Source organism: Phytophthora cinnamomi (assembly GCF_018691715.1).
Source record: "Phytophthora cinnamomi strain GKB4 chromosome Unknown Contig37, whole genome shotgun sequence".
NCBI lineage: Eukaryota > Oomycota > Peronosporomycetes > Peronosporales > Peronosporaceae > Phytophthora > Phytophthora cinnamomi.
The window spans coordinates 220,752-247,880 of record NW_027150970.1 but is presented as its reverse complement, the minus strand read 5'-3'; the positions used below and the strand labels follow the sequence as shown (position 1 = coordinate 247,880).

At 50.5% G+C, this 27,129-nt stretch overlaps 7 protein-coding genes across 7 annotated transcripts; 4 read left to right on the top strand and 3 right to left on the bottom strand.

Annotated features, from left to right (window-relative positions):
• Positions 1–53: 53 nt before the first annotated feature.
• Positions 54–1,095, bottom strand: IUM83_11794 (putative mitochondrial folate transporter/carrier; the record flags this gene model as incomplete). Its single annotated transcript, XM_067936374.1, has 2 exons — positions 54–493; positions 582–1,095. 2 exons carry the CDS (start codon positions 1,093–1,095, stop codon positions 54–56), a joined length of 954 nt encoding a protein of 317 aa, XP_067792128.1.
• Positions 1,096–1,288: 193 nt separating this feature from the next.
• Positions 1,289–2,891, top strand: IUM83_11793 (dna topoisomerase vi subunit b; the record flags this gene model as incomplete). Its single annotated transcript, XM_067936373.1, has 4 exons — positions 1,289–1,400; positions 1,491–1,721; positions 1,798–1,997; positions 2,076–2,891. The coding sequence occupies 4 exons, from the start codon at positions 1,289–1,291 to the stop codon at positions 2,889–2,891; spliced, it is 1,359 nt and encodes a 452-aa protein (XP_067792131.1).
• A 92-nt stretch (positions 2,892–2,983) lies between these two features.
• Positions 2,984–3,617, top strand: IUM83_11792 (putative mitochondrial protein; the record flags this gene model as incomplete). Its single annotated transcript, XM_067936372.1, has 4 exons — positions 2,984–3,052; positions 3,154–3,228; positions 3,319–3,396; positions 3,474–3,617. 4 exons carry the CDS (start codon positions 2,984–2,986, stop codon positions 3,615–3,617), a joined length of 366 nt encoding a protein of 121 aa, XP_067792130.1.
• A 312-nt stretch (positions 3,618–3,929) lies between these two features.
• Positions 3,930–4,331, bottom strand: IUM83_11791 (dolichyl-phosphate mannosyltransferase 2 regulatory subunit; the record flags this gene model as incomplete). Its single annotated transcript, XM_067936371.1, has 3 exons — positions 3,930–4,085; positions 4,162–4,248; positions 4,329–4,331. 3 exons carry the CDS (start codon positions 4,329–4,331, stop codon positions 3,930–3,932), a joined length of 246 nt encoding a protein of 81 aa, XP_067792129.1.
• Positions 4,332–5,727: 1,396 nt separating this feature from the next.
• IUM83_11790 (catalase/peroxidase HPI) lies at positions 5,728–9,873 on the bottom strand (the record flags this gene model as incomplete). The annotated part of the gene is made up of 3 exons (XM_067936370.1): positions 5,728–5,909; positions 5,999–6,314; positions 9,751–9,873. 3 exons carry the CDS (start codon positions 9,871–9,873, stop codon positions 5,728–5,730), a joined length of 621 nt encoding a protein of 206 aa, XP_067792242.1.
• Positions 9,874–10,726: 853 nt separating this feature from the next.
• IUM83_11789 (uncharacterized protein) lies at positions 10,727–11,116 on the top strand (the record flags this gene model as incomplete). Its single annotated transcript, XM_067936369.1, has 1 exon — positions 10,727–11,116. The coding sequence occupies one exon, from the start codon at positions 10,727–10,729 to the stop codon at positions 11,114–11,116; it is 390 nt and encodes a 129-aa protein (XP_067792093.1).
• A 9,527-nt stretch (positions 11,117–20,643) lies between these two features.
• IUM83_11788 (uncharacterized protein) lies at positions 20,644–21,174 on the top strand (the record flags this gene model as incomplete). The annotated part of the gene is made up of 1 exon (XM_067936368.1): positions 20,644–21,174. The coding sequence occupies one exon, from the start codon at positions 20,644–20,646 to the stop codon at positions 21,172–21,174; it is 531 nt and encodes a 176-aa protein (XP_067792171.1).
• Positions 21,175–27,129: the final 5,955 nt, after the last annotated feature.

Here is a 27,129-nt window from a genome sequence, read left to right as displayed (position 1 = left end):
TGTACTTCGTAGAATACTCTATTGCTTCACATTCGTTCTAGGTTGCGGGTCGCTTACTCATCCAGCAGCATGGTCTTCATGGTGCTCTGAATCTGCTCGTACGCGGCAAAAATGATGGCGCCCGTGGGCACCACCTTGAGAATGTTGGCCGACAACCCCTTGAAGAGCCCAAAGTACCCTTCGTGGCGGATGATCTTCACCGTGCAATCCCACGTGCCAGTGTACTTGTTCGCCGAGGGTCCTCCCTGCTGCAGGCGAGCTTTAATCACCTGATACGGGTACGTAGCTGTCGATGCAATGGATTGTGCCACAGCACCCATCGCAAGCGTCGGGATCACGTCCATATCGGGGCTCCAGTGTGCTTGGTACAGACCCTTGAGGCGCTCGTACGCCACGAACTTGATCGCTCCGTTGGTAGTGAGAAACAGCGCCGGTATCATGCCGTTGTATAGCGCTGAAACACCTTCTTCAGCTACAATCCGCCGGAATGCATCTACACCATCACCACAACAACCACAATATCAGTCAGTCTCATCAATCAACCATGCACCAAATGCATCCCTTCCTTCCTCTCGACGCACCTGTTACGCTTCGATACGGTACATTCTCCACCAACTTCCTCGCTGCGTCCTTGCCCGTGACACTTGCTTGCATCCGTCTGTTGCTCTGCACTTGCATGCGGATCTTTACCAGCCAGATCGGGTTCGTGAGTGGCACCACGACGCAGCCGGCCTCGATGCCGGAGAAGAAGTGCTGCCACGAGCCGCGGATCCAGCCCTCATCGGCCATGCGCGCGTAGCGCTCCTTGGCGCTCTGGTAGAAGAGCATGTAGATGCCCCACGACAGCGTGGCGCCGTACAGCGCCGGGCTCATGCCGCGGAACAGCGCGCGCACTCCTTCCTCCGCCACGATGGAGCGGAACGCGTGCCCCAGCGAGCGGTAGGCGTGCGCGGACTTCTCGTGCACCTGGTAGCGCACCTTCACCAAGTCAAGCGGGTACAGCAGCACGGTGGAGACGGCGCCCGCGCCCAGTCCCGCAGTCGTGTGGATCACACTGCGCCATTGGTCCTCGGTCAGAAGCTCCTTGAGCGTCATCACGTCCGCGCAGAAGACTGGAACTGCTGAGTCCGAGGAACTGCGGCCAGGATTAGCGCTCGTCCGCCAGTGGTACGTAAGCGTATGCGGTTGCGCAGGTTCAGATATGCGCGTACGAAGGTTCAACTAGGTCAAGCAGAGTGATGGTCGTCAGTCGAGTCGATTCCGCACGGAGAGCACGCACTACGAGGAGATGAAGAGGAAGGATCGCGGCGCGCACTTCATCCGCAGCAACTTGGAGCTGCTGGGCTTCGGGACGCCCAGAGACGCGCTCGTGCAGGCAGTCAAGGAGCTGTTTGAGAACGGTCAGCAACGGCGGAGGCTGCTGCCTGCCCTGGCTCAATCTTTTAATACAAAGTCCACGCTGTGTGTGTGTCTGCAATTTACTTGACCAGCGCTGGATGCGACCCAGTCGTTGGGCTCAAACTGTTCGTGGGAAGACGCGCCGCTCGAGCTGCTGCGCGTCAACGTGGACCTGAATGAAGATACGGGCTGCGTTGACATCGTCTGCGCCGACACGGGCTCCGGAATGCGCGCGCATCAGGTCAAACTGTTGTGCTGCAACGCCTTTGAAACGACTAAGACGAGGAGTGACGGGGGTGGAGGATGCACCAGTGGGAAATATGGTGCGGCTGTGCAAATAGCGGGCTTTGGGGGTGGATGAAGAGGATAAAGGAGCTGTTTTTGGTGATGACGACGCAGGTGTTGGGCTCAAGGCAGCCATGCTTTACAGTCAGCTGAACGCACCTGACGCCTGCTTGAAGATCACTACAACCTCCAGCTCGGATGGGATTCTGTACGTGCAGCTTCGCATCGACCCGGACTCGGAGGAGACTGCTGTCGTGAAGAAAGTGGCCCAGTTTGTGGTGGATGAAGAGCACCAACGCTTCTCCGGGACGGAGGTTCGGCTGTCGATTCCGTGTCCCGGGGATAATGTAGACATTGAGAGCGTGGCAGACTCGTTGGCGCTTTACTTTCAGAGCCTGCGGTACACCGCTCCTCCGTTTGTTGGTGTGCAGTTCAGTTTCGATGTTGGTGAGGTCAGCATCAGCGTGGATTGCCAACACGGAGAAGAACCGATCGACCGATTCGCCGCGGATCTTGGAGTGAACGCTGATGATATCTTGTACGCCGTTCACGACGAAGAAGCTGTTTCAATAAGCTGTCTTGGGGTGATGCTTGGAAAAATGGAGCCGAGTGGCCAGTGCGACATCGAGATCTGTCTGCTTCGCTACGCCAACCACGCCCCCTTGATCAACGGAGATGACATTTTCATCTGTGGTATCACGAAGGGTGTGAAATCGAGCAAACTCTGGAAGAAATATGGACTTCGCTGCCAGCGAACAAGCTTGCACGTTGTCAACCAGCTCGTTGCAGCGCCTTTGCGTGCTTCGGCAGCGCAGGCAATCGAACACGCCGATAGCCCAGCTCGGCTCGTTTTGGCTATAGACATCAGTATCGGTGGCTCTGAAAGGTCTAGCGGACTCAAGTACGGTAATCTGAAGAAGAGCATACTCGACGCTAGCTACACTGGAGACGTGCAGACCTGCTGCAGTCTGATCCTGCAGCAACTCGCGGATGCTGGCCTACTGCGCACTCCGCAACAGCTCCAAGACCGGGAGCTCCTCGAGAATTTCGCACCGCTGATCTCACGTTCCATCGCGGCTATCGTGATGCAGCCGCAGAAGGGTAAAACGGAGGGAAAAGTGTCAAAGCAGCAACACGAAAGCAGCTCAGACCACTTCAACGAGGAGCTCATCCAACAGGAGCTTCAAGCTGTCCTTCGAAACTGGTAAACGTCATATCATATGAGATAAGACGGGACGGACGGGGGCGGGCATTGTTGGCCACACCATCAAGAACGTCCGGAGGTAGCAAGCAGAGCAACATGTCGGCTATCGGAGCGCTGCGCGAGCTGGAGAAGGACAAGAAGGGACCTAACAACGCTGGTCTCAAGGTGCGTCCACTGAGGTGCCGCTGCTGCGCTTGCAGGATGATCGGAGCTGCATGCGCTGTTACGACTGTAGACTGAACTTTTGTGTTCTGTTGCGCTTGCAGGAGCTGTTCCTGAACCTGCCAACCCGGATTCGCCAGTCTGGCCCCGTCAAGGGCGGCATCAACTTTGCTGTGAAGGTGCGCCACGGCTGCAAATAATCATAGTCAAGTAAAGATGCTGTAGTTCGAGACCTGACGCTGTCATTGGACCCTGTTGTGATGATTCAGAGCTGGAAGACGTCGGGCCGGTGGCTCTGGGTGCTGTCGACGACGCTGCTGGTGACCCTTGTGCCGCTCAGCATTGAGGTGCGTCTTTTGTTGTACTTTGCAGGGAATCAGAGGGATACCGTATTGTGACTTGCTGCGTGTGTTGCTGTCATTAGATGCTGCGCGAGGAGCAAACGAACGAGGTGGTGAAGGAGCTGGTGAGCAAGGGCTTCAGCTACAACCAGATCCAGGGCATGGGCTACATGGTGTCGCAGCCGCAGAGCACGCTCTCCGCGCCTGCCGAGGGCGCTGCCCAGTAATTTGACAGATAGTGCGTATCTTGGACTGGATGAAGCTGCGTGCAGCCGCAACGAAGCACACTTTACGGCGGCTACTCAAGCGCTGTTAGCTGTACATTTCGTAGCGATACACAGACTTCGAAGGAAGCGAAGACTGCTGTGCATCGGGTAACGAACGTTGCGGTTGGTGTTGGAGCAGATTGAACGGAACATAGATCGCGTACATTCGTCGCCGACATTAGACTCCCGACCATTCTACTGATTGACCTCCTCTGCCACCCGCAAGCCGAAAAATGCCACTTCTTTCCTGGCAGCACGTGCTCGCTGCAGAGTCTACTCGCTTTTCTTCTTCTGACTCTTGATCATGACCATGCCAATGAAGGTGGCAGCGCCAGTGAAGAGCAGCACGAGCAGCACCGCGGGGATGGTGATCGCGTAGTGGTACGGCAGGAAGAACTGCTGGACGACGTGGCCCTCATCGATGAACGGCTGAGCCAGCAACAACAACAGCACAGTGTAAGTACCATCACAACCGTCTGCAGGTCGCGCCCTTTGTTAAGCGTACCGTGAGCAACACCCAAATGGTGTAGTAGACGAAGACGACGACGCTGATGGCCAGCAGCACGAGACCCACAGCTTTGTCCGATGCTCCCTACAGTGCCGCATAATTGAGAGCACATGTCAAGCCCATTCAGCCCACGCACTAGCCGCGAGGGCCCCTCAGAGCGCTACCATGATGCGAGTTCCTGCTCGAGCAATTGACACGTTTTTATAAAAGTGCGCGGTTTTCTGCCGCGGACCGATAAAAGTGGTGCAATTATCAAAATGTAGCTATGTACTCTTGACTTGATGCTGTGCAATTGTGTGGTGCTGACTCCGCTGTTGCAGCCGCGAATCGAAACCGGGGCAGCGCCTTGTCCCAGCTGTTATAGCGCCAACCATGTCATCTCGTGCGTGTGTTCCATGTTGGTCGATGGGGACCAAGAGAACGCTGCTATCTACTAAAGCGTGATGGTTCTCGAAAATTGAACAGCCAGAAGCAACTCACAGCTTTGCCCCATTAATACACAATCTATCGTTCACTGACAATCTTTTCCGATACAATTCGTCCTGCAGCCTTGCTCACCACAGGTCGCTCATTCCCGAATCCCTCGCTTCCGCATTAGTTCAAGACCACCAGCCTTCTTCAACTCCACAATGCCGTTCCTGCGCGCCCTCGCTTCCTCGAGTTCGCTTTGGCACTCGCAAGCGTCCCCAGTACTCAAGCCGGCTCGTGGGTCAAGACCAACGTGACAGACGCGGATAGTACGCTGCTGTTCTCGGCGGTGGGCGACGTGATCACCTAATTCTCAGGCGTCTCCACGTACATCTGCGTCTACAAAATCAACACTTAGGAGGCGCAGGCTGGTGCCACCGACTACAACTTTGATGTGACCGGTTGCAATGCCGGTGGGAGGACTCGTTGGCCGGTGCCCAGCTTTGGCGGCTGTGGCAACTGCAACGTGTTCGTTTCCAATCAGTCCAAGACCGGCAAGCAGAACGTGGCGTCGATCGTAAAAATATATCTGAGCGTACCCTACCTAGTACGTGGGCGTCATCGGTACTTTACCTATGCTCATCTTTTATCTCCTTGGTCAAGTTCCCATCAGGGATTAGTAGTACTAAACCGTGCTAAAGCACGGAGAAGCTCTGGATTTTATCATGAAGTAAGTTATACTTCTAAGCTACACAGCCTCTCTATTTCTGCCAGTGCCTCTTGTGTTGGCGTGAATGGGCGATCCCAAAGTTGGTGGTTGTGGTCGCGAACATCACCGCTGACCCCAAAAGAGCCGCATACCTTGCTCAGCAAGAGCAAAAGAGCGCAAGTTTGGCTCACATTGCGCCTGGCCACGGCGCCTATGTCAGACCACTATGAACAGAACCTCTACGAGTGAGAAGAGTGCCATCGCGCTGATGAATGAAAGAAAGGCAAGTAACCGGTCGATCATAGAAACTTCGCTTTAATTTTGCTACCGCACTTGCACTACGGTGTGCAGGGTCAACTGTATTTATCGACTAGGATACCTTACACGCGCCGCCACCCTGCTTAGTAGCTGCTCGCGTTGAAGTGGTCGGCCTTCATAACCTTGGCTCACGCCGAAGAGAACACGTACTTGAAGACGCCCTCCTCCGAAGCGAACAGCTGCACCGCCTCCTTCAGCTCGGGCGCCGCCAGCAGCGCCAGGTCCGTGTCCATCATGTACACGTCCTTGCTCTCCCGCCTTGTACTCCTTCTCCGACGGGTACCTCGGTCCACGTCTCGTTCAGGAGCACCTGAAATTATTCGTTCGACAGCGTGAGAGAGTCGCTACTGTACGAGCCGCTATAGCCCAGCGCCTTCTGCTGCGCCACGCTGCGCGAACGTTCAGCCAGATCCACCGCCTCGTACGGAGACACACGCAGGGTCTTGATGTTGTCGCGGACGGAGATCAGTGTCGTGTTGTAGTACTCGCGCGGGGCCAAGATCTCCGTGCCGTTCCCGTTGTTGGCGCCCATGAAGTCGACGGTCACGTTGGCGGCGTCGTCAAGGGCCACGTGGCCCGCCAGCTCGATCCGGTCGGCCGTCGACAGCGTCGGATACGACACCTGCACGGGCTCCAGCGCGGAGATGATCTTGTCCACACCGGCGTTCACAGTCCAGTTCTTCTGCTGCGAGAAGCGACGTGGCGTTGCTGGGACCTGGCAAGAGAGCCTTGATAGTTGGGCCCTGAGATGCTGGCTAATAGCCACGCAATTCTGGCGTCACTGGGACTTGGCAAAAATAACATGAATAGCTGAGCGCGAAGACGCCTGCTTTCAGCTACGGGCGTGCGGGAGATCATAATATGATCGAACAACGCATCCTCGGTTAGGGAGGGAGTACGGAGTACATACTCCAGTATGTAGTCGAAGGATTGTACCAACCGAGAATGACATTGATCTATTTGTAGTGCGTTTGTTTTACATGTAGCTGGGCGGATAATATCCGCCTGGGGACTCAAGTTAGAGGAATTTCCATAAATCAGTGATTTTCATTGAGATTTGTCAAAGCGATTGCGATAATTCGTTAAAATAGAGCAGAGCGCGCTCTTTTCGGGCGTACTTAGTAGGTGGAGCTTTAAAACTTTCATCTATGTGCTCGCTTGAGCTCCCAAGTTTAGTGTTTGTTAGCTCGCTTGGGCCTCTTGTAGTGGGATGCTTTAGTAATACTATCACTAATACCCCCCTACTACTCACGGCTGCTCAGTCTGCTTTATGATCGCGATCTCGTAAGGGTAATCGGAACCAACTTGGCCGACTTTTTTCTAATTGATTCACATTTCAACAAATATTGACTAAAAAATATGGAGAGCATACCGATTGAAAGCTGTGCACTTCAGCTATCTCCCAGATAGCTCTGAGCTGAAACTACACGCGAATTCAGCGACTTCTGATGTGTTCAAATGTTCACATATTTTCAGAGGCCCCAAATGGTTTGGGACACCCCATTACCATATGGATTTTCGATCAAAATCTATACACATTGTATTCAAAAGCAAAAGTCGGAGGACTCTGCTGTGGATCTAAATGCCTGTTCTGCTTGCTCGGTAAAGCTCAGCGTAGACAATGACGTTGGCAACGACCAGCTCGGAATAACGTCGGGTAGTCTCCGCTACCGGGCTCTTCTGCGTCTGCTTCGTTGGCCTTCTCCCAGTATTGTTCTTTTGATTGCGCAGTGCTTGTGCTTCTCGCTCTCGCTGCTGCTTGAGTTCTTGCTTTTTTACGCTTTTTCTCTGCTTTCTCAACTTCAATCTGTCGGCATCTTTCGGTTCGTTCTGCCGCCTGTAGGCGTTTTCTGGCTGCAGCTTGCTGCTTCTTTTCTAATTCGTCCTGTATCTTTTTCCAGGCTCGCACGGTTTGTTTTTCGGCTCTCATCATGCATTTGATTTCTGCAGCCTCAAATGCTGCGGAAGCTTTTCTTTCTTCAGCAATGATGCAATCTTCTTCAGTAAGAAGACGTTTTGTAGTCAGCTTGATTAGTGTTTTGTTTGGGGATCGTTTCTTCACGGATTCGGTCTTCGCCAAGTCGCGGTTTGCAATAGTGTATCCTCTAAAATTCTCGAAAGGAATGCCTTCTTCGCGAAGCCTCTGGTGGCCTTCGGCGTCGACTTCTTCCGCTGGGAACTCTTTTCGCTTAGCAACAAATTTGGCGTATTTGGATTTCGGCTCTGTTTCCACATTGCAAGTTTTCTTTACCCGTGACATCGCTTTTTCCAGAGCTATATGCCACATTCCGGTGGACTCCCACGACTTCATCATCCCCGGAATGGTTACTGAATTCAGCAAACAATCGCCAATTACGGATGACCGGCAATGCCTTGGTAAATTTTCTGCGTTGTGTAGTAGAGACCATTCTTCAATTCCATCTCGCCATGCTGACTTGAAGGATCTAAAGCATCCCGCATCCAAAGGTTGCAATATGTGCGTGGTGTGTGGTGGAAAGCTGAGTAAATGTATATCGTTTCGCACACATTTTTTCCGAAGAGGAAGTGCTACATGTGATACGTGATTATCCAGCACTAGCAGAATCGGACGCGCAGCAGGAACATGCTTTATGAAGTGGTCAATCCAATCTTCAAACACGGCACAGTCGATAAAAGCGTTGGGCGTGACTGTAGCGACGCTTCCATTTGGTGACCCGTGCATGAAATCACTGGGTAAGTACTCTCCCTTGAAAATGTATAGCGGTGGGATTAGCTGGCCAGTTGCACTGATTGATAGCGGAACCTTAACTGTTTCTCTGCGCATCTGCTATCCGTGCGGATTCGAAGAGGCCCCACTACAACCCCCCACCCCGCTGAGCAGTAGAGGACATTCTCTCATGAAACGACGATGACGATATCTTGCCGAGGTGGATGCGTGAGCCATTCTTGCGTCGCTCAGTCCGCACTTGCGTTGATCTCCGACTCCTTCACTTTGCCTCTCGTCTTGGTTGCTCGTAAGTAGCTCGTCGTTGGCGTATGACGCGGTTTCAGAAATGGTAATCTTCCCTTCGAGAACCAGTCGATCTAAAATTGTGGTTGTTCGTTCAGAGTTAACTCGTCAGTATTACTCTTGGAGTACTATAGTATCGTGGTGGTCCATCAATCAAGTACTAATAGTGAATACCGCAGTATGCGGTAGTATTACGAAATACCGTCAAAAATCCTGTAGTAGTATCACCTTAGGGTACTATTTTAACAAGTACTACTAATCCCTGGTTCCCACCATGGTGTACTTGCGTAACTTCAGCATATACGAAATTGTTGCGCAGCAGATGACGTTGAACATGCATACCTTTGGCATCAAACACTTGGCTGAACCTGTTGCACTGAGATCCTGTTGCTTTAGAGCGACATCCTCCTCCCCATCATGCATAATACTCTGCACAACGTTATTAATATTTACGTACAGACGAACGAACGCCGCACCGAGTCAACGCTGGCCTATTCCCGCGACCCTGCGCGAGAATGAAGATGACTCACTGGAATGACTAAAGTGCTTTGCGCCTCGAAACTATGCCGTGCGGTCCTGCATCGTTTTTTGTTGTTTAAATAACCCGTTAACGAACGACGGACAACGGCACTACCACGTCGCTGCGACGGAACACTCGTCAAATAATTTGTGCGTTGTGGTTGGCGTTGTTTTTGCTACGATTTTAACTCGTGAACCGCTATGCTTACCCCCCCCCCCCCAACTCTATGGCGTAGATTCATTCTTTTGTGTGTGTTTTAAGAAGGATCTTCTAGCGTCACATATGTAGATGCATTCTAAAAACAGGTCTTGATTTCCCGGCGTGTTGCAATTTTAGACGATACTACAGTGGGTACTACACCTTTGCCTGTCCAAACTAAGAATAGTTTCAAGCAAAGCGATACTGTAATATTTGACCTTTTCGCAAAATTGACACTACTGCTACTAATCACCAACGAATCAGAGAATACTTGCACACAAACCGAGACTGCGCCTCCGGTGTTTGAGTTGACCGCGCACTGTACTTGCAGGTTGGCGCCCTTCGACAGTGGCAGCACCAGCGTAGCTCGCTTGCCCTTCTTGGCACGGCCGCAGCCTCGTTTGCAGGAGGCGTTGTAGTTGGTTTCATCGAAGTACTGTAGACGACGAGGTCGTCATCTTGCTGGTGCTTCTTCAGCGATTTCGCAAAGACCTGGCGCTTAGTCCTGTTGACCAGGTTGTTGCATGTCATAGGCTCAATCCGCGTCTGTTTGACAGTGAATGTCATGCGACTTGGAGCCAGTCAACGCGGCCGGCGCGGTGGGCAGCGAGGACGCGGAGCTTCTCTCTCGGCTGGCGAGTGCTTGGGGAGTGAGGCTTGGCGGGACATCTGTGCGCGAGGAGGGGGATCGAGTTGTGAGAGACGCCTGCCTGGGTTGGAGCTCCGGGCTTCTCGCCGCGCCTTCGCGCGCATTTTCGTGCTAGGGCGCGCTCACCACTCATTCTGCGAGCGCGGGAGCGCGCAAACACCGGAGGCGCAGTCTCGGTTTGTGTGCAAGTATTCTCTGATTCGTTGGTGATTAGTATCAGTAGTGTCAATTTTGCGAAAAGGTCAAATATTACAGTATCGTTTTGCTTGAAGCTATTCTTAGTTTGGACGGGCAAAGGTGTAGATCTCGGGACAGCGCATTATTGAGTTTTCCGAGTGCATGAGAGTGTGCACTTATAATGGCACTCGATGCGATCAGCTACATGTACCGCAACAAAATATGTGCAGTCGCACCACGATTCCAACAGCATTATGACTGCGCGGATCACGTACCAGAACTAAGAAACAAGAGAGCAAGAGAACAACTGATTCAGTTGACCAGACATGTGAGTAATAACAGATGCTATCGTTGTTCCTTGGTTAGCAAAAGTCTTCAAGGCAATCATTGAAGCCTGAGCGAGTATAATAAGGTTGCTTCCACCACACATATGGAATCAATAGAGCAGACGATGGCCATGAACCCGTGCTCAAATAGATACACTCACAGACGATTCATCTACGCCAACTCAAGTACATGTAGATTTAGGTCTGTCATTTCCAAAGTTACTCGCTCCCCGCAAGCCAAAGACCACCACCCTTCTCCAACTCAACCATGCCATCCCTGCGTGCCATCATTTCCTCGATCTTCGCTTTGGCGCTCGCGGATGTCCCCGGTGCCCAAGCCGGTGCGTGGACCAAGTCCAACGTGACTGACGCTGATAACACACTGCTCATTTCGGCAGTGAGCGATGTGAGCACCTACAGCTCCGGCGTCTCCACGTACCTCTGCGTCTACAAGGTCAACAGCTTGAAAAAGCAAACTGGTACCACTGGATCGTCCAAATACGATTTTGGTGTTACTGGTTGCAATGCCGGCGAGGAGTTCGTGGGTTGGTGTCCGGACCTTACGAGCTTTCCCAGCTGTGGCAGCTATAACGTGTTTGTCTCCACCTCGTCCAAGACTGGCAAGGCGAAGGTGGCGTCAGTCAAGAAGCAGGCGTAGAAGTAGATCTTTGCGGACCCTGTCGTCATCGTGGTCAAGTGGCATGTACATCTATGTTCGAGTGCCTACTACAATACATTCATTTGTGAGTGAACGAGTCGAGTTCTTGTAATGTGGCATGTTATGGTTTTGTGCAGGCAGTATATGTATTCGAACCTAAACGTCAGCATTGTGCCACCTGCATGTAGTGCAGTGTTCAGACCAGAGCTCGCAACCGGGACATACATGTACCCCCCCCCACCAAACACACTAGAGCTCACAAATGGCGATTTTAGGGTTACCCACCCCGCCCGATCGCATCTCTTGGTTCACCTCGGGTACCCACACCCGCCCGACAGCGCAGTTCGGGTACCCGAACTTACCCGGACCATTATAATTTTATACAGAGCCATTCTAGCAAAGCGTGCAATATATTGTGAGTTCATCGTTAATTGACCTATCCGGATACTCTCAGTCGATGAGATCGCAATTGGATCTCACTACGAGAATATCATCTAGCATCGGTGGTTTGGAGGAACTCCGCGATTTACACATTATGGTTCCTGCAGTGGAGAAATTGCTTTCCGATACCGCGCTTGACGCCGGAATGCGCAGCAGGCTATACAGTACCTATAACAAAGACAGGGAAGCAGTTATACTATACTCTAGGTGTAGTACTGTATTCAACATTTCAGATAGACTCGGGTATACCCGCACCCTACCCGAAGTCCGGGTGTACCTGGTCGGGTGAGCATTTTACCCGGGTTCGGGTACCCGATTGCGAGCACAAGAAAATCTCGGGTACCGTACCCATCCGTGCAATGATCATTTTGAAAAAAATAACTACAGATTCGTATAGAGCGAATAGCGGGATGCGGACTTTGCGTGTAATTGTGTTAGCGCTTGGCAAGTTGCTTTTAGACTTTGCGCTTCTGTAGATAATTACAAAATCGTTCTTGCACCGTTGCCAACTTCAGATAGATTACTTTGCCCATGGCAATTTAAATTTGCGACAGGTTCTTCTTGGGTTTGTTTTACTATTACCCGGGGTAAGGTTATTGTACGTGTACGAAGAGTTTTCAAAGACTGTCTTCATTGAAGACAGTTCTTCCAGCTCATCTAGGTACTGTAACCTTAACATGCCTTTTTTACATCACTTTCATCAGACAAGTGTAAATCCGAAAATGGAACCGTTGAGCTCAGTTGAGACTTTTTGAGAGAGAGGAACAGAATATTCTATTAACTTAATCCTTTCGCGATGAAAGGGCGCATTTTTCACCCTTAAACAACGTATGAATACCCCCGCTAAAAGGGGCCCATTTTCGTTTTTTTTTTTTTTTTTTTACCAAACTCCTCTGATCCCTGATGTCCGTTTTAATCCTGACACGTGCCCCGATGCGAATGCGCTGGAGGACTTCCGATTTACGTGCGCCGAACTGAAGGAGCTGATGCTGATTCCTGACGTATTTATCACCGGTGCAGGAGATCGTGTCATAGGTGTGGAGGCATTAGCGATGCTGTGTTATCGCCTTTCATACCCAGGAAAGTTATCTCACGTTTGCAAAAAATTCGGGCGCTCGGACTCTTCTTGCTGCAGAATTATCACTGATTTGTGTACGTACTATCATTGCAGTTGTTCGTCCTTGAAATGTTGTGGCTAACCCGTGACTTATGATTAGATTGCTTCTTAGATGAAGAGTGGAAAGACACACTGTTTTTCAACGATCGTGTGTACGCTGAAAATCATGCATCGTATGTAAACGCTATCAAAGAAAAAGTCAATGGCATCGTTGACCGGGTGTCCATGTTCGTCGATAGACGAAGGCATTTATATGCCGTCCGGGCAAGCGAAGGAGAAGGTTCATTGCTATGCAAAGTGCACTCGATGGAATTCCCGTAGGACAGCGAGAAAATCTTCAAAAGGTGTGTTACAATGGGCATAAGCGTCGTCACTGCCTAAACTACCAAGGCGTTTGTACTCCAGATGGTAAGTTTTGGTGGAAAACATGAAAAGAGTAGTAGCCAGTCTAATAAACTTGTATCACTACAGGCTTATGCATATCATTCTATGGGCCCATTGAAGGTCGCCTGCACGACTCAACCATGCTCCGTGAAAGCAAGCTGCTTGCCTATCTAGCAAGCCATCCTGTTATTCAGCCATTAGGAGTTATGATTTATGGCGACCCGGCTTATGGAATTAAACTTCTGTGCAGTCCTTTTCAATATGCTTATGTGCGCAGCAATGAAAAACGGTTCAACGAGATGATGAGCAAGAACCGCGTGTCAATTGAATGGATGTTTGGTATTATCAAGCGTAAATGGGCATTTCTCGACTGGAACAAAAAATACAAAATACTGTTGACTCCTGTTGGGCGCATGGTGCGCGTGGCCGTGCTGTTGACGAACGCTGCAACTTGCTTACATGGTGGCAACCAAATTAGTCGCTACTTTCAATGCAGCCCCCCGTCAGTGAAAGACTATTTGCGCAAGCCTCAGCATCGAAACCTGGTTGAAGATACTTAGTTCTGCTTGGATTGAATAAGCTGCAGCAGACTGGCAATCAATTTTTGCTGCTCCTCACGTTCTTGTTGACTCTCCGCGCGCTCAGCACGGCGTTCCTCTCTCTCCTTTTGTCGCTCGACGCGCTCAAATTCCAGTTCCTTCTGACGTTGCTCCATTTCGGCTTTCTGCATTTGTATAAATTCATCAAGAGCCTTGGTTCGATCAGACTTCAGCTCTTGCATGGCAGTGACTAGCTCACTAGTAGCACGAGCCTGTTGCGTTTTTGGGCGTCTAGATTGCTCTCTTTCCCCGTCGTCACTGCCACCCGCACGTTTTCCTTGTTGGAGTCTCGACACCGCCGCAACACGGACCACATCACCCGCCAGGACCTTGGAGCGCTCGACCCCTGCCGCCTTAGCAGCTGCTTTAGCCTTGTCCTCTCTGTGATCATTCCATTTCTTTGTGAGGTCCGTCATAACCTGAATAAACAGTGTGTGCTTTTCATCAGTGCCTGACTTGCCGCTAGACCCGGCCTCGAACGACTTGTGAGAGTCTCAAATCGTGCCTGCGCAGTTTTTCCTGATATTGGCTCCATACGAAATGTTGGGATGCTGTTGAGCTTTGCAGCCAAGGCTTGCCATTTCTTTCTAACCTCACCAAATTTTGCTTTGAAAGGTATGTCTGCATTTGCCTGAACTGCGATTAGATAGTCCTCATCGGGTCCAAAACGCTTTCGAAGTGAGGCTGCTGCTCCATCTGAGGTGGCGCCACCGCTGTCGACGCTGCGACTAGGGCTGTTGTTGCGATCATCACCATTCTCCTCATCTCGATCTCCAGGGAACTCACCACCGAAGTCACACGGCTGCTCTCCCTCTTTTTCATTTCCCGCTCGCGGGTGGTCTTTCTCTACGTCGGCCTCAGCGCGCGAAGGTTGTCTTCGCTGAGCGAGAGTGTCAGACGCCTTCCAGCTGTCTGCAGAGCTACTGCTCGACGAGCTTAGGGGGGATAGGGAAGTACCTTCGCCACCGGAGACTGGAGTAGGAGCCAGGGGAGGAGAGGTCCTCGCCATCGATCTCAAGGCAGGTCTCATGGCTGTTGCTGCGACTTGAGAATTTCGAAGAGAGATGCCGAGTACTGCAATATCTTATTGAATAGCACGTGATGAAGTGTGAGCGGCCTTTGGCTTAGGCCGGTTCTCAACCGAAGCGTTTTTCTCGACACGTGCGTTACATGCGTGCCCTACCCCGTATGCTCGGTTGAGAATGAAACTGACCAAATTTGATTGGCCCAGTGTTTGATCAATATTATCCAATCATTGTACTGTTACTCTGTGTGATCTGCGTGTGGTCCACGACTCAACAATATCTGAAGCGCTGACCAAGACTCCCCCGTCCGGCAATGGGGAGCGAAGCTGGTCCAACCCACCAAGCCCCTGTAGTATCTCTTGAAAGCTGAATCTCTAAGTAGCGTAGAAGCATGCACTCGCCACGAAGTCCGCTCTCGAACTGTTGGATTATTTTTTTCGTGCTGCTTGGTGTCGCTTGATGGCTACCAAACAAACCAGAAGGCCGCACAGCTCATCTGCAGCTTTCCAGCGATGCCGTTACCTTGTGGTGGGGGTGAAGCGCGGGGGAGAAGCACGTCGAAGCCGGACCGACGCCATGTCAGAGGAGGGGGAGTGCTTTGAGGGGGAATGCAAATAATGCAGTGCACTGATTGGCCAAAAGTAGTTAACGCTTGCCAACGCATGAGTTGTGCAGTATCATTTTTGTAATGTCCTGTTAACCAATCAGATCACAAAGTGTCCGAAAACGCATGCGTCCGCCTCGGCTGAGAACCGGCCTTAGGCCGATTCCGGTATCCGACATGGTTGTCGGATAGGAGGGCCAAAACGCCCACATTTCCAACACGGATGCCGGAGCGTCGCCGAGTGATTAGTAAGCAAATCGATTTTTGCACTTTTTTCGTGCGCCGTTCCAGCAACTGGCAACCAACATCCACTCCGAAAGGTCTCTAATACGCCATGCACCATTGACGATTGTCCTAAAAGACGGATTTGCAGTTGGAGTTTGATCGTGTATAATAGGGGTAGTCAATGTCCGCAGCAGCAACTAAATTTTTTTTGTCTAAATGTTTATTGACCAATCGCGAGCAGAGAGCTTTGACCACCCCCTTTTTGATCTGCGCAGCAGCAGATCAAGATTTCGGATGCCACGCCCGACAGCACGCCAAGAGGCGCTGCGAGAGCTGCGCACAGCTTTAGTCTTTGTGCTAGGGGACTCTTTCCGATTGCTTGCACTGAGGCCTTGCAGTGCGCCTTTAGAATCGCGTTGTAGCAACGCTAGCTGTACACAACCCGATTAAACGAGCCCTCGGCGTCGAATGACACGAGTAGAATGGATAGACAGACTTTATGAATGCTCTGCTCGCAACTGCTGACATCGCAGGAGTCTTCAGCGGTGGTCTTCTCCACGCGGCGGCATGTCTTCACCTTGCACGTGGCCATTGCGGCCCTATTGGGCCTTTGGGCTGCTAGAAAAAAAAAAGTGAGCTGCTGATGCCGATCGACCGGAACGACTTTTCGTTCCGTTAGCAGATTTTTTTTTCTGGCCAATCACAGCCCCGAAAAAAAAGCCGACTGGCTGAATCGAAAAAAAACTGAGCTGCTGCTGCGGACATTGACTACCCCTAATACTCAATAAACTGTCAAGATGTGGATTCCCACACAACCAAATTTCCTTTGTAATAGGGCACCCCCGTTACAGCGTGCCCCAAAAAAATGCAAGGATTTGAAATACAAGCGTAGAGATCGGAGCACAGCCCTAAAATTTATCATCCTGTTCAATGTGATATCATTTTCGAAAATTTGTTTGGTAATTATTAAACATCAAGTAATGTTTGTGCATTTAACTACAGTTTGTCCCTCCAGACCTCCAATTTCGGTTTGGTCCGTTTACGAGCCCTGCAATAGCGCTGTGTTTGGTTGGTCTTTGATCGGATTTGTTTGTTTTGCGTGTAGCACGGCTTTTCTTCGAATTTGGTGAATTTCGACCTTTGTTTGTTAGCCATGTAATCAGTATCCATCCCGTCGAAGCTTTTTATGGAGTCTGGTTGTTTATATGCTGATATTTCACCAAGCAACAAGAGTTATAACATAATTCTGAGGAAATTATGAGGCAGACTGTCACTGTTTTACTCGGTTTCGTTGTACCCAAAGTGACGCTATACAGATCATGCTTAGGATCCGCCATAGGCGCCTGCATTCTCCCTCGTATGCCTCCGCCTCGTCGAAGACGGTTGCCAACTTAGCTTGGATCGGTCGAGAAACCTGAGGAGCTGCTCTTGACGCGCAGTTGTGAACGAACATCTGCACTGTACGTTTTCAACGCTGTACTAAAATAGTCCAGCGTTGGACGGGATTTAGTACTACTAATTCCTGCCAGCACGCTTGAGCACATGGACAAGTCCAGAATATGTGGTCAAGCTTTTCCCTTTTCCCTTGGCATTGGTCGAGTTCGCGACAGTTTTTGTCGTGCTGCCTTCCGTCAAAGTACAAGTTCAACTGGCTTGTCGCCAGCCTGTACGAAACCCAGACCTGATACTCTGAGAGCATTTGCCGTGTGACCGCAGTTCATCCGGGGTTTGAAGCAAGACAGATGTAATGGACTGGTGGCGCAATCCGGCTACTGTGGAGCAGATGCGCTTAGCGGTGAATGCGCAGACGACAGACGTGGACGTGGACGACGGGATGCAGACGTGAGCACGACCGAAGTGAAGTCAGTGTACGCTGGATCCGGCGGGTACGGCACCTTGAAGTACCTCGTGGAGGCCAGATCTGCTGCACGGAACGATGGCGGCGCACGACGGAGAGCCGGTAGAACCGAATTTGCGACGGGAGACGCAAGCAGAATCCAATTTGCGGCGGAGGACGCAAGCAGAACCGAATTTGCGCCGCAAGACGCAAGTGGAGAGCGAACGTGCACCATCGGACGCACGAAGACCGTGGAGAACACCGGAACGACAGCGAGCGAGCTGTGACGAGACGAGAACGAGACGAGAACGAGACGAGAACGAGACTAGAAAGAGAACGAGACGAGCACGAGTGCGAGTAGACCACAGGAAACGAGCTCCTGAGGACTGCGTGACGAGAACGAGACGAGCGCAACGCGTGAAGTGGTGGCTGAGTCACTGCTGAGCACTGTTGCTGGACGTGTGGCTGGGCGACCGATTGGGTTTCAGGCGGTATCGGACGTGGGTGGGAGCAACGGCGGACGAGTACGGTCCGGGGGTGTTCCAGAAGCGTCTCGGTGCGGGATCTGGGGACAGTTGGTGGTCTAGTTACTAAGACAGTAAGAGGAGTTGCGAACGAGTAGATTGTTGGCTTAGGCTAGCGTCTATTTACTAACGAGAAATACCAAAATTGGAGCGGACGCGGCGCAGGCGGACGCTCCGACAGGGGGAATCCAAGTGGTTCCTGACGGCCATCGACGGTGTTAAGTTGAAGCCGCGGCGGACAAACGACCACCGCAGCGTAGCTATACGATCTGCCCCACGACCAGGCAAGATAAGAGGTCCGTTACACAGAGTTTTGCAATCGGTTCCGTAGTGCCCTCTCTTTTAGTCGTTTGACGACTCTACCCAGGGCTCCTTTATCACCTCCACGTTTGTAGCGACGATAGGGTTGTTGCTTCAAAGCCAGAACTATATGTCTGTTCGCAAAATTGCCCGGAACATCCCACGGGTATCGATGTATCCACGGGTGTCTTCACTACCAACCCACTTCCTCGCTGACCTCGAACGAGCTGTCGATTGTCAAGATTTGTGGTATTAGTACATAAGGATCGATAAGTTCCCAGTGGATTCCGTCGTCTTTTTGGCGTAATCGAAGGGAGGCGAGTTCCTGTTGTTATTCATCTAGTACAACTCCACTCGGCCTGTTCATTTGCCTTCCAGAGACATTGATGCTGCAACTCCGGTTGATGTCGTAAATACAGCTCCTGTTGTACTCGCATCTCCTCCGCTATCTCCAGTGGTGGCGACCCAAGTAGATCCGCTAAATCCCACCGGCCTAGCTTGGGCCCAGTGTGGTCCTTGGTTTCCCCTATTGGAGACGGAATAGCAATAGAGTACGCTGCGAACCCAGTTCTCTGAATGTGAAGTTCTGCGAGTGTACATTCCCTGATTCGATGATATTTCTTGCTGGTAAGCACGGCTCCCTACTTCACGTAGCCACGAGTTGTCATTCCACAGTAACGTAGGCCAAAACCGCATGACAGTCTCACGCCATGTCCACGGCTGGCGAGGTATTGGTAAATTCAACTTAATTTCCAAAGCAGTACCATTCCTCCAACAGCTCCGTTGAGAATGTTGCCATTGTAAACTTGACAATTTTACAGTGCTTTAATTTTTTATCCTTTGTCTTTAAAGTCGGGTGCGATATGATCGGGTACCCGTGGGATAAGTTTCGAGTACTCACACCCTATTATACCTGAACTCGGGTATCGGGTGGGTACTTTATCCGGTTTCGGGTACCCGATTGCAGGATCGTGCTAGAGCAACCAAAAATGTACAGTTGATACAAACTTCGGTATATTTTCGGTAACAGATAAGGTTTAGGAGTTCATCAGTACGATATCGATTCTTACAGGGAGAGGGTTAAAACAAACCCGCCAAATCCAGCCAAATTGACGGCGCCCCTCTCCCAGCTATTCTATGAGGCTAAATACATCTTCGTAGCGGTCGTTTTGCCAAAACTGTTGGGGATTTGAGGGCTGTGACATCCATCCCAGGGAGCCGGTTTCATTTTCGGTTGCTCTAGCCTTCTCCCCCGATTGCGAGCTCTGGTTCAGACCCGCAAGCCTACGATAACAATGATTGTCCGAGACAATAAACGATTTACAAACCTGTACTTGAATGTTAAGCGTGTGGTGCGGAATCCAGCACCTGTGTGACAGAGGAACAGTGTGTCCAGCCCGCACATCACTGATGCCTCTTCACCAACTGGACGCGCATGCGCTTGGAATCCAAGTGGGATCGCCTCGCCGCAAGGCTCGCGCTGTTATGTACATGTACAATTCCACACTACGATGTTACAAACATAGGAAATTAATTAATAAAATTCTTTGGCTGTACATGTACAGTACGCTTCGCCGTCGTAGATCGTTAATTTTACATTCACCACTGTTTGCATCAAGCAACTGCTGCTTTTCAAGCTTCTGCTCGATGAGACGATGATAGAAGAGAGAGACAGTTTCCTGCTCTGCAATCATACCTAATACTAGTACACTGTACAAAGCGCTTATCCTCGTCCTGGTAAACACTACCTGCTGGAAATCGATACCATAAGCTCACGGTACACGTGTACAGGTGTCCCCGCTGAATCTGCAAAGGTGGGACCAAAAACAACTGCGAGGTTACAATATCTGCACAGGTTGCGCATAGACGCTAATGTACTGCTTTTATAGATGCTAATGTACTGCTTTTATAGACGCCAATGTACTGCTTTTTAATGAAGAATGGTACGGATCGACATAGCTGAGTTTGCGCTAGATACGATGCCAGAATGCATCCAGCAGTTCCTGATAGAGGCGGGAGTTACAGCATTCCAACCTGTGACGCCCAACTTAAGGCTGTATAGATTGAGATCTTCTCCTGCGGCAACCCTACAATATACCGATCAATGCTATCCTCGACCTTAATGCGCGTGAAGAGACTCTTGATGCACGCAATGATGCCCTGATCTAAGATATAATGTTCATTGTGGGCCTTTCATTCTATACCGTGATCTAGCAACTCGATGTTTCCAGCAGAAAGACATTTTCCCGCAATGATCTTACTAATTCAGTACAGCTCACCAGACAGCTGTGGCAAATCTTGTGCACTGGCAGACTCCCGCACACTCTGTGTTCGCGGTAGATAGCCGATGGCAGTTGCAGATTCAGCGGGGACACCTGTATTAAAATACATGTAGCAACCAACACGTACTCATTCTCGATTTCTCTCGCTTCCCCACAAGTCAAAGATCACCACCCTTCTCCAACTCCACCATGCCGTCCCTGCGCGCCATCGTTTCCTCGATCTTCGCTTTGGCGCTCGTGAGTGCCCCTGGTGCTCAAGCTGGCGCGTGGATCAAGTCCAACGTGACTGACGCTGATAACACACTGCTCATTTCGGCAGTGAGCGATGTGAGCACCTACAGCTCCGGCGTCTCCACGTACCTCTGCGTCTACAAGGTCAACAGCTTGAAAAAGCAGGGTACCACTGGATCGTCCAAATATGATTTTGGTGTTACTGGTTGCAATGCCGGTGAGGAGTTCGTGGGTCGGTGTCCGGACCTTACGAGCTTTCCCCGCTGTGGCGACTACAACATCGTGGTTTCATCCGATTCCAAGACCGGCAAGGCGAAGGTGACGTCAGTCACGAATGTGGCTTCGAAGCAGAAGTCGAAGCAAGCTCCGAAGCAGGAATCGCAGCAGAAAGATCCGAAGCAGGAATCCCAGCAGAAAGATCCGAAGCAGGAATCCCAGCAGAAAGATCCGAAGCAGGAATCGCAGCGAGACCCGAAGCAGGAGCAGTAAATGCAGCGTACGTCGAAGTTAGGGACCCGTGTCGGCCAGGCGGCCATCGTGGTGGCCATAAGCGGACACATGTGCGTTTATCTCATGTGTAATCCCACAATTCTCAAAATGTGATTGAATTTGCCGCCATAACGAATGTGATGCTCGCTTCCCAGCGCGACACAATTATCTGGGGGTCGTATATTAGGTCATCTAGGGAGTTGGTCAGCACCTCGGCAAATATCGCATCTTTGGTGATAAAGTATAGATCCTCCCGAGACAATGCCAAATCGCACGAGGGACCTATTAACCTACTAGTACAAAAGACTAGGTAATTCGGGATAATCTATGGTTCTTCGTGTGCAAATCAATCGCTCAAGAGAGGCAATGTAACTATTCGAATATCACGCTTTTCTCGAACTCCTGCACTTGAGCACTCCCGTGCCAACTGTAACGCGCTTACGCTCGCTACCCTTCGATCTTATCCAAGTGCATCGACTCGAGCATGCACTGGTTCGATCGGGAGCGAGATCAACACGTAGAGGCGCGGGTTCTGAGCGAAGTATGAGGGGGCATACTGCTTGCTCGGTGTGGTAATGCACAGACATGGTTTTGAATTGGTGCGAATATGAACCCGCTAGCATGCGAGGACACATCTCGGCATCTGTCCAGTCACCTGCGTACCGGTCGAGATCATTAACTAGGGTTCGTCAGTGCGCAGGCAGCACTGGACACACTTACACTGGTATTTTGACTTTGTCTTGTATGTGGGCATGGAAAAGTCTACGTAAATCGGCAGAACACACAGCTACGCGCTGAAAAAACCGTGATTTGCTGGGAGATAGATTTAATCACGATATGCTTGCTGTCTCGAGAAAGATGTGTCTCCTCAGAGAACCACCACTTATTCGCACAGTTAGGGGTATTTCACCATCTCAGATAAACCCAGTAAAAGACCCAGTCTTTGACCAGAATATGCCGAACATGAAAAGCGTTCTATTGATCGGGTCCGGTGATTAGGTCGGGCTTCGCCCATTTGCACCACCAATTTCGCTTCGCTCATGGCGGCGGGCCTCAGTAAATACTACTAGTAGAAACTACTTCGCAGTGCAACTAAACCTTTTCCAGGCCAACTTCACCAGGAACAAGGCCAACTTCACCAAAACAAAAGTAAATGCACTGAAACCCAAAACAAATGCACAAAGTGCAGGGCCTAACGCATAATCCTTAGAAAGGAATGATCGTACACAATGTTTTCAGGTAGGGTGAATTAATGCAAGGATTCCGTCCATTGCAACCCATAGCACCCAGCCGAGTTCGACGGAGATCTTCAACCAGGCTAATGCTACTCCGCCTGCTTTGTGTCAGCAATGAACTTCTTTCTCATGTCGCGGCGGTGTTGCTATGTACGTCGCGTTATACACGCAAGTCTCGAGACAGGCCGGCGTGGCTGCGGAAACCTGGAATATATTTTTGCATATGTCAGGGTATATGATTAAAAAGTAGAACGGTAAATGCAAAGTGCATTTGGCCTTGCATTTTGTGTAGTTGATTCGAGGTTCGATGGATACTTTGTTCCTGGTGAACAGGGCTGGAAAAGGTGTCCTCTGGCGCACGCACTGACCATTGCAGACCTCCGCTTAGGGCCGTTCCTAACCAGGATCGCGATCCCAGAGTTGAACGGTGATTGGTCAATTTTGACCTGCTAATTTCCGATTGTGTAATCCCAGCGTAACCCCTACGATCCCAATCTTGGATCGCGCGCGGGATTGCACACATTTTGCATATCGATGCCCGTGCCGCAGTGGATGCAGAGAACACTGCAACAGCGCGCGCGCCGACGACACCGCCGCCTCCGTCTATTGGGAACACTCATAGTAGCAAGTGATGCGGTTCCAGAGGAGCGCCTAGGGTGCATTCTGCGGCGTCGCTTGGACAGGGGCGTGTACAAGCAAACGCTGCTGTTAGAAGGCCAATTTCAGCGGTGTTTTCGGATGAAAGCGGTGTCTTTGGAGCGTCTTCTCTCATTTTTAAGACCGACTCTCGTTTGTGATGAGCTCCACTCACGTCGCTGGACAGAGACGGATCTTATTTCCCCAGAAAATAAGCTCCAAATTACGATTCCATTGCTAGCCGGAAGTAATTACCATACAACTGGCGGGCTCGGTGGCACATCCGTCTCAGCGATTTACGCGGCTATGCATGCCGTAATGGACGCCATTTGTGAGTGTGAAGAGCTAATAATTCGAGCGCCAACAGAGTCCAAGCAGAGCACGCTCGAGTTAGCTGACGCTTTTACTCAAATTAGCAAGAACAACATTTTGACTGGGTGCGTCGGCTGTATCAACGGTTGGTTGTGTGAAATTCGTGCTCCAAATGCCAAGGAAGTGCCCGATGTTTCGGAATTTTTCTCGGGCCACTACCAAAAGTATGGACTTAACGTACAAGCCATTTGTGAATCGCTTTGTCGCTTTACGGGCTACTGCTATGATTCTCCTCGAAAGGTTGGGGTCTTGATCGCGTTTAAGAAGTGGAAATTGAGAGAAGCAATTATGCGGTTGCTGGCAGGATTTTATATCGTTGGCGATAATGTTTATCTGCTCTCGGACTCGTTATTGGTGCCGTTCAACAAGCTGGAGATCTAGGGCAAGGACTACTCGGACTTCAACTTCTACCTGATTTAGTTGAGAATTCGAATTGAAATGGCGTTCAGTCTCTTAGTAAACAAATGACAAATTTTTAAGCGCCCTCTTGTTGTTGACTTTGTCAACGTTAAAAAGTGATTAAGACCTGCATGAAGTTGCATAACTTCTGCATTGATGAACGAACACAAAACCAAGATGCAAGTACGAGTCAACATGCAGTTACTACGGAGTACCACAGTTTGTCCGAGAGCTGGTACCAGGCCACCGACAACTCCGACGAATCCAATTTTTTGCGTGCCGATGCGCAAGGACGAATTCTTCGTGAAGTCATTATGACTCAAATCCAGAACTTTGGTCTTCGTCGCCCTCACGCACGTTAGATGATGCCTGGCTTTGCTGGAACCTCCAGCTACTGCAATCCATTCAATACTTCGAATTCAAGATCACTGATCTGAGCTTCCAGCATTTTTTCTTCGCTACCTGTTGCTGTAGTGCCTGTCCGACGTCCGAAGCATCTCGGCCACTCTCCACGTGTGCTCGACGCTCGTCCATGAGCTGCTGGATCGTGCAGCTGTTGCGGTCGAGCATAGAATACAGCGTCGCCAGCTTTTGTGATGATCGTTGCTCTTTGATAAACAATCTCTGCTCATTCCATGTGTCTTCTTGCGCCGCAATATTCTCGTGAGTTTCACGTTCAATGAGCTCGCTCACACGGTCAAGCAACTCTGTAGTTGTCGCTGACTGGGAACTTTTGCGGCGCTTTCGATTAACCTGCTGCGGCCTCTCATGGCCTTCCTTCGTCGAACCGTCTTCATCTTCTGGGTACACGTTAGCAGCACACAACTCACGGCTTCCTTGGCGATGCTCACACCACCGGTCAAGATAGCATACGTCTGCACGACCACCACAGAAGTCCCAGAAATCGTTGCTGCCCTGACCAGAAACATTGGAACCAGCTTCAGCGCGTGCAAAATTGCTACTGAGCTCTTTTCACATGCGCTTCAGTTTTGCAGCGGAATGCACAATCGCGAAGGAAGCATCGACACCTTCAAACACAGCATCGTCGGGTATTAATGTGTCGAATTCAGCTGTGTCGGTGCCAAAAGCTGCTGCTACATCACTCCAAAACGTTGAACCGCCCTGGTCAAGCTCATCGCGACGAAGCTGATTTCCGGTCGCAAGGAACGCGTCGTAGAAGCGAGCAAGAACAGCACATTCAATAGGCGAATCATGAAGCCTTTTGTGCGCTTATCCTCCTCCGCATCTCCGCCCTTTGCTCTTTTTCGCTGTCGCCAGAGAAGAGCTCCCACGCCGTCTTTGTTGGCGTCCCAGGCAGTGAGGATGCTGACGCGTTTAGCTTTCCTTGTGTTCTTTGCAATGTTCAAGTTGCGCGACGTGCACTCGAGCTTTGCTGCACCAGACTCCACTCATTGTAGTCGTCTGACGTCGGTGGGTAGATGGTGCGCTTACGCGAGTCAAGCGGCACTCGTACGGTCCACTTTGCGCAAGACGCGGTGGATAAATCAGCGGTGGTGGCGGCGCTGGCTGGAGTCATGTTGCGTTTGATGCTCGCAGCGGCAACTTGGTGAACTGTACCACAAAAGAGGGTACCAGCGCGCGATCCGGTCAAGAACGACCTGGAGCGCAGCCCGAAGCCATCTTGCAGCCCACCCCGAGTCCTACAGGCCGCGATCCCGGTTAGGAACGGTCCTTAGCTACTGTTGCAATCGGTCTCTCTAAGCTCTCTCCCCACAAACCCGTGCTATGCCTGGAACAGTTCTGGATTTTAATTTGCGGACCGTCCAGTATGCAACAACGGGTAGATTTTTGCTGTAGTACCGCCCTCTACTTGTCTTTAGGGCATCTCCACCGCGGCCCTAATTTGCTGCTATGGCCGCAAATCATTTTTAAATTACGGAAAATTTGCTGCCAGCTATCCCCACAGCACGCATCAAATTAAGACGGCAGCAAATAAATTACCGGATCGGCAGCAAATCTGCTCAGTTTGCTTCCACGTTTGCTGCCAGATAGCAAATTGTGTAACGGGGTTACACGTACAAGTGGCTTGCAGCCACTTGTGAATTTAACAGATATGTTATCTGTTAAACGTTTTGGATACTTCCTCACATTGGTGTAAGACACATCGATGGATACATTGAAGTGGACCACCACAGTGAGTGGTCCACACATACCCAAAGATCCTATTGGTAGAAAGCAGCATCTTTCTACCAATCAGAGACATGCATATTAGCGGGGCTCTGACAGCCAGCCGCTGCCAACCCCTTTCATAGATGATAAACAGTTTTTAGCAGATTTTTGAGGAAGATCAATTTACAAACAATACAGTTCTCATTTTACCTAATCTAAGTCACTTGGAATCCTTTCTTACTTAACTTATATTTGTGTATTCACATATAATTAACCTAAGTAATTGCTAAGTACTTACGCTTCCTCATACACGTTGCGCAACGTGTAAGCTAAAGTAGTGAGTCAAGTTAGACCCACTACAAATTGTGTATCCAAGAGCAACAGCGACATTTTGCATAGTGTTGGCTCAGCTGCGTACAACATTCTAGCGACAGGGTGTGCTGTTCAATTCTAAGACTTGGCGCTGAAGACCGGAGGAAGTACGTGATGCCGCCAACAAAGGATGGCGGGAAAACTACAATACGCGGGCCAAACTGAGATCACTCGGAGGACAAGGCTCTGGCCAAGGATTGGCTAGCACTCTCGAAGGACAGTGTCACTGCTACCGACCAGAAGGGAAACGCCTTCTGGGAGAGGGTAGTGGCCAAGTACAACGAGCTGCGGCCTCGGGGCCATGAGCGCTTTTCAGCGCTGCACTTTTGAAGGGGGGGGGTAAGACCTTTCTTCCCCAAGGCGTCGACTCGCTGCTCAAAATCTGTGGCGTGCTTGACAACAGCGCCCATGAGGCGTACGAATAGCGCGCGACTCATAGGGGATCCTCTGTGCAGAGAGAACCAGGAGAATGAAAGCCTGCTTCATGGTACACACCATGTACACGCATACACACTCGTCAGGACATATTGTAGTGGGCCTACTTTGGCTCACTACTTTAGCTTACACGTCGCGCTACGTGTATGTATGAGGAAGCGTAGGAGTTTATTAATAATTTGAATTAATTATACTTGAGTCCACAACTATAATATAAATCAAATAAAGACACCAAGTAGCTCTATTAGGTAAAATGAGAACTGTATTGTTTGTAAATGGATCTTCATCCTAAATTTGCTAAAACAATTTATCATCTATGAAAGGGATTGACAGCGGCTGGCTGTCAGAGCACCACCAAAATGCACATCCCTAATTG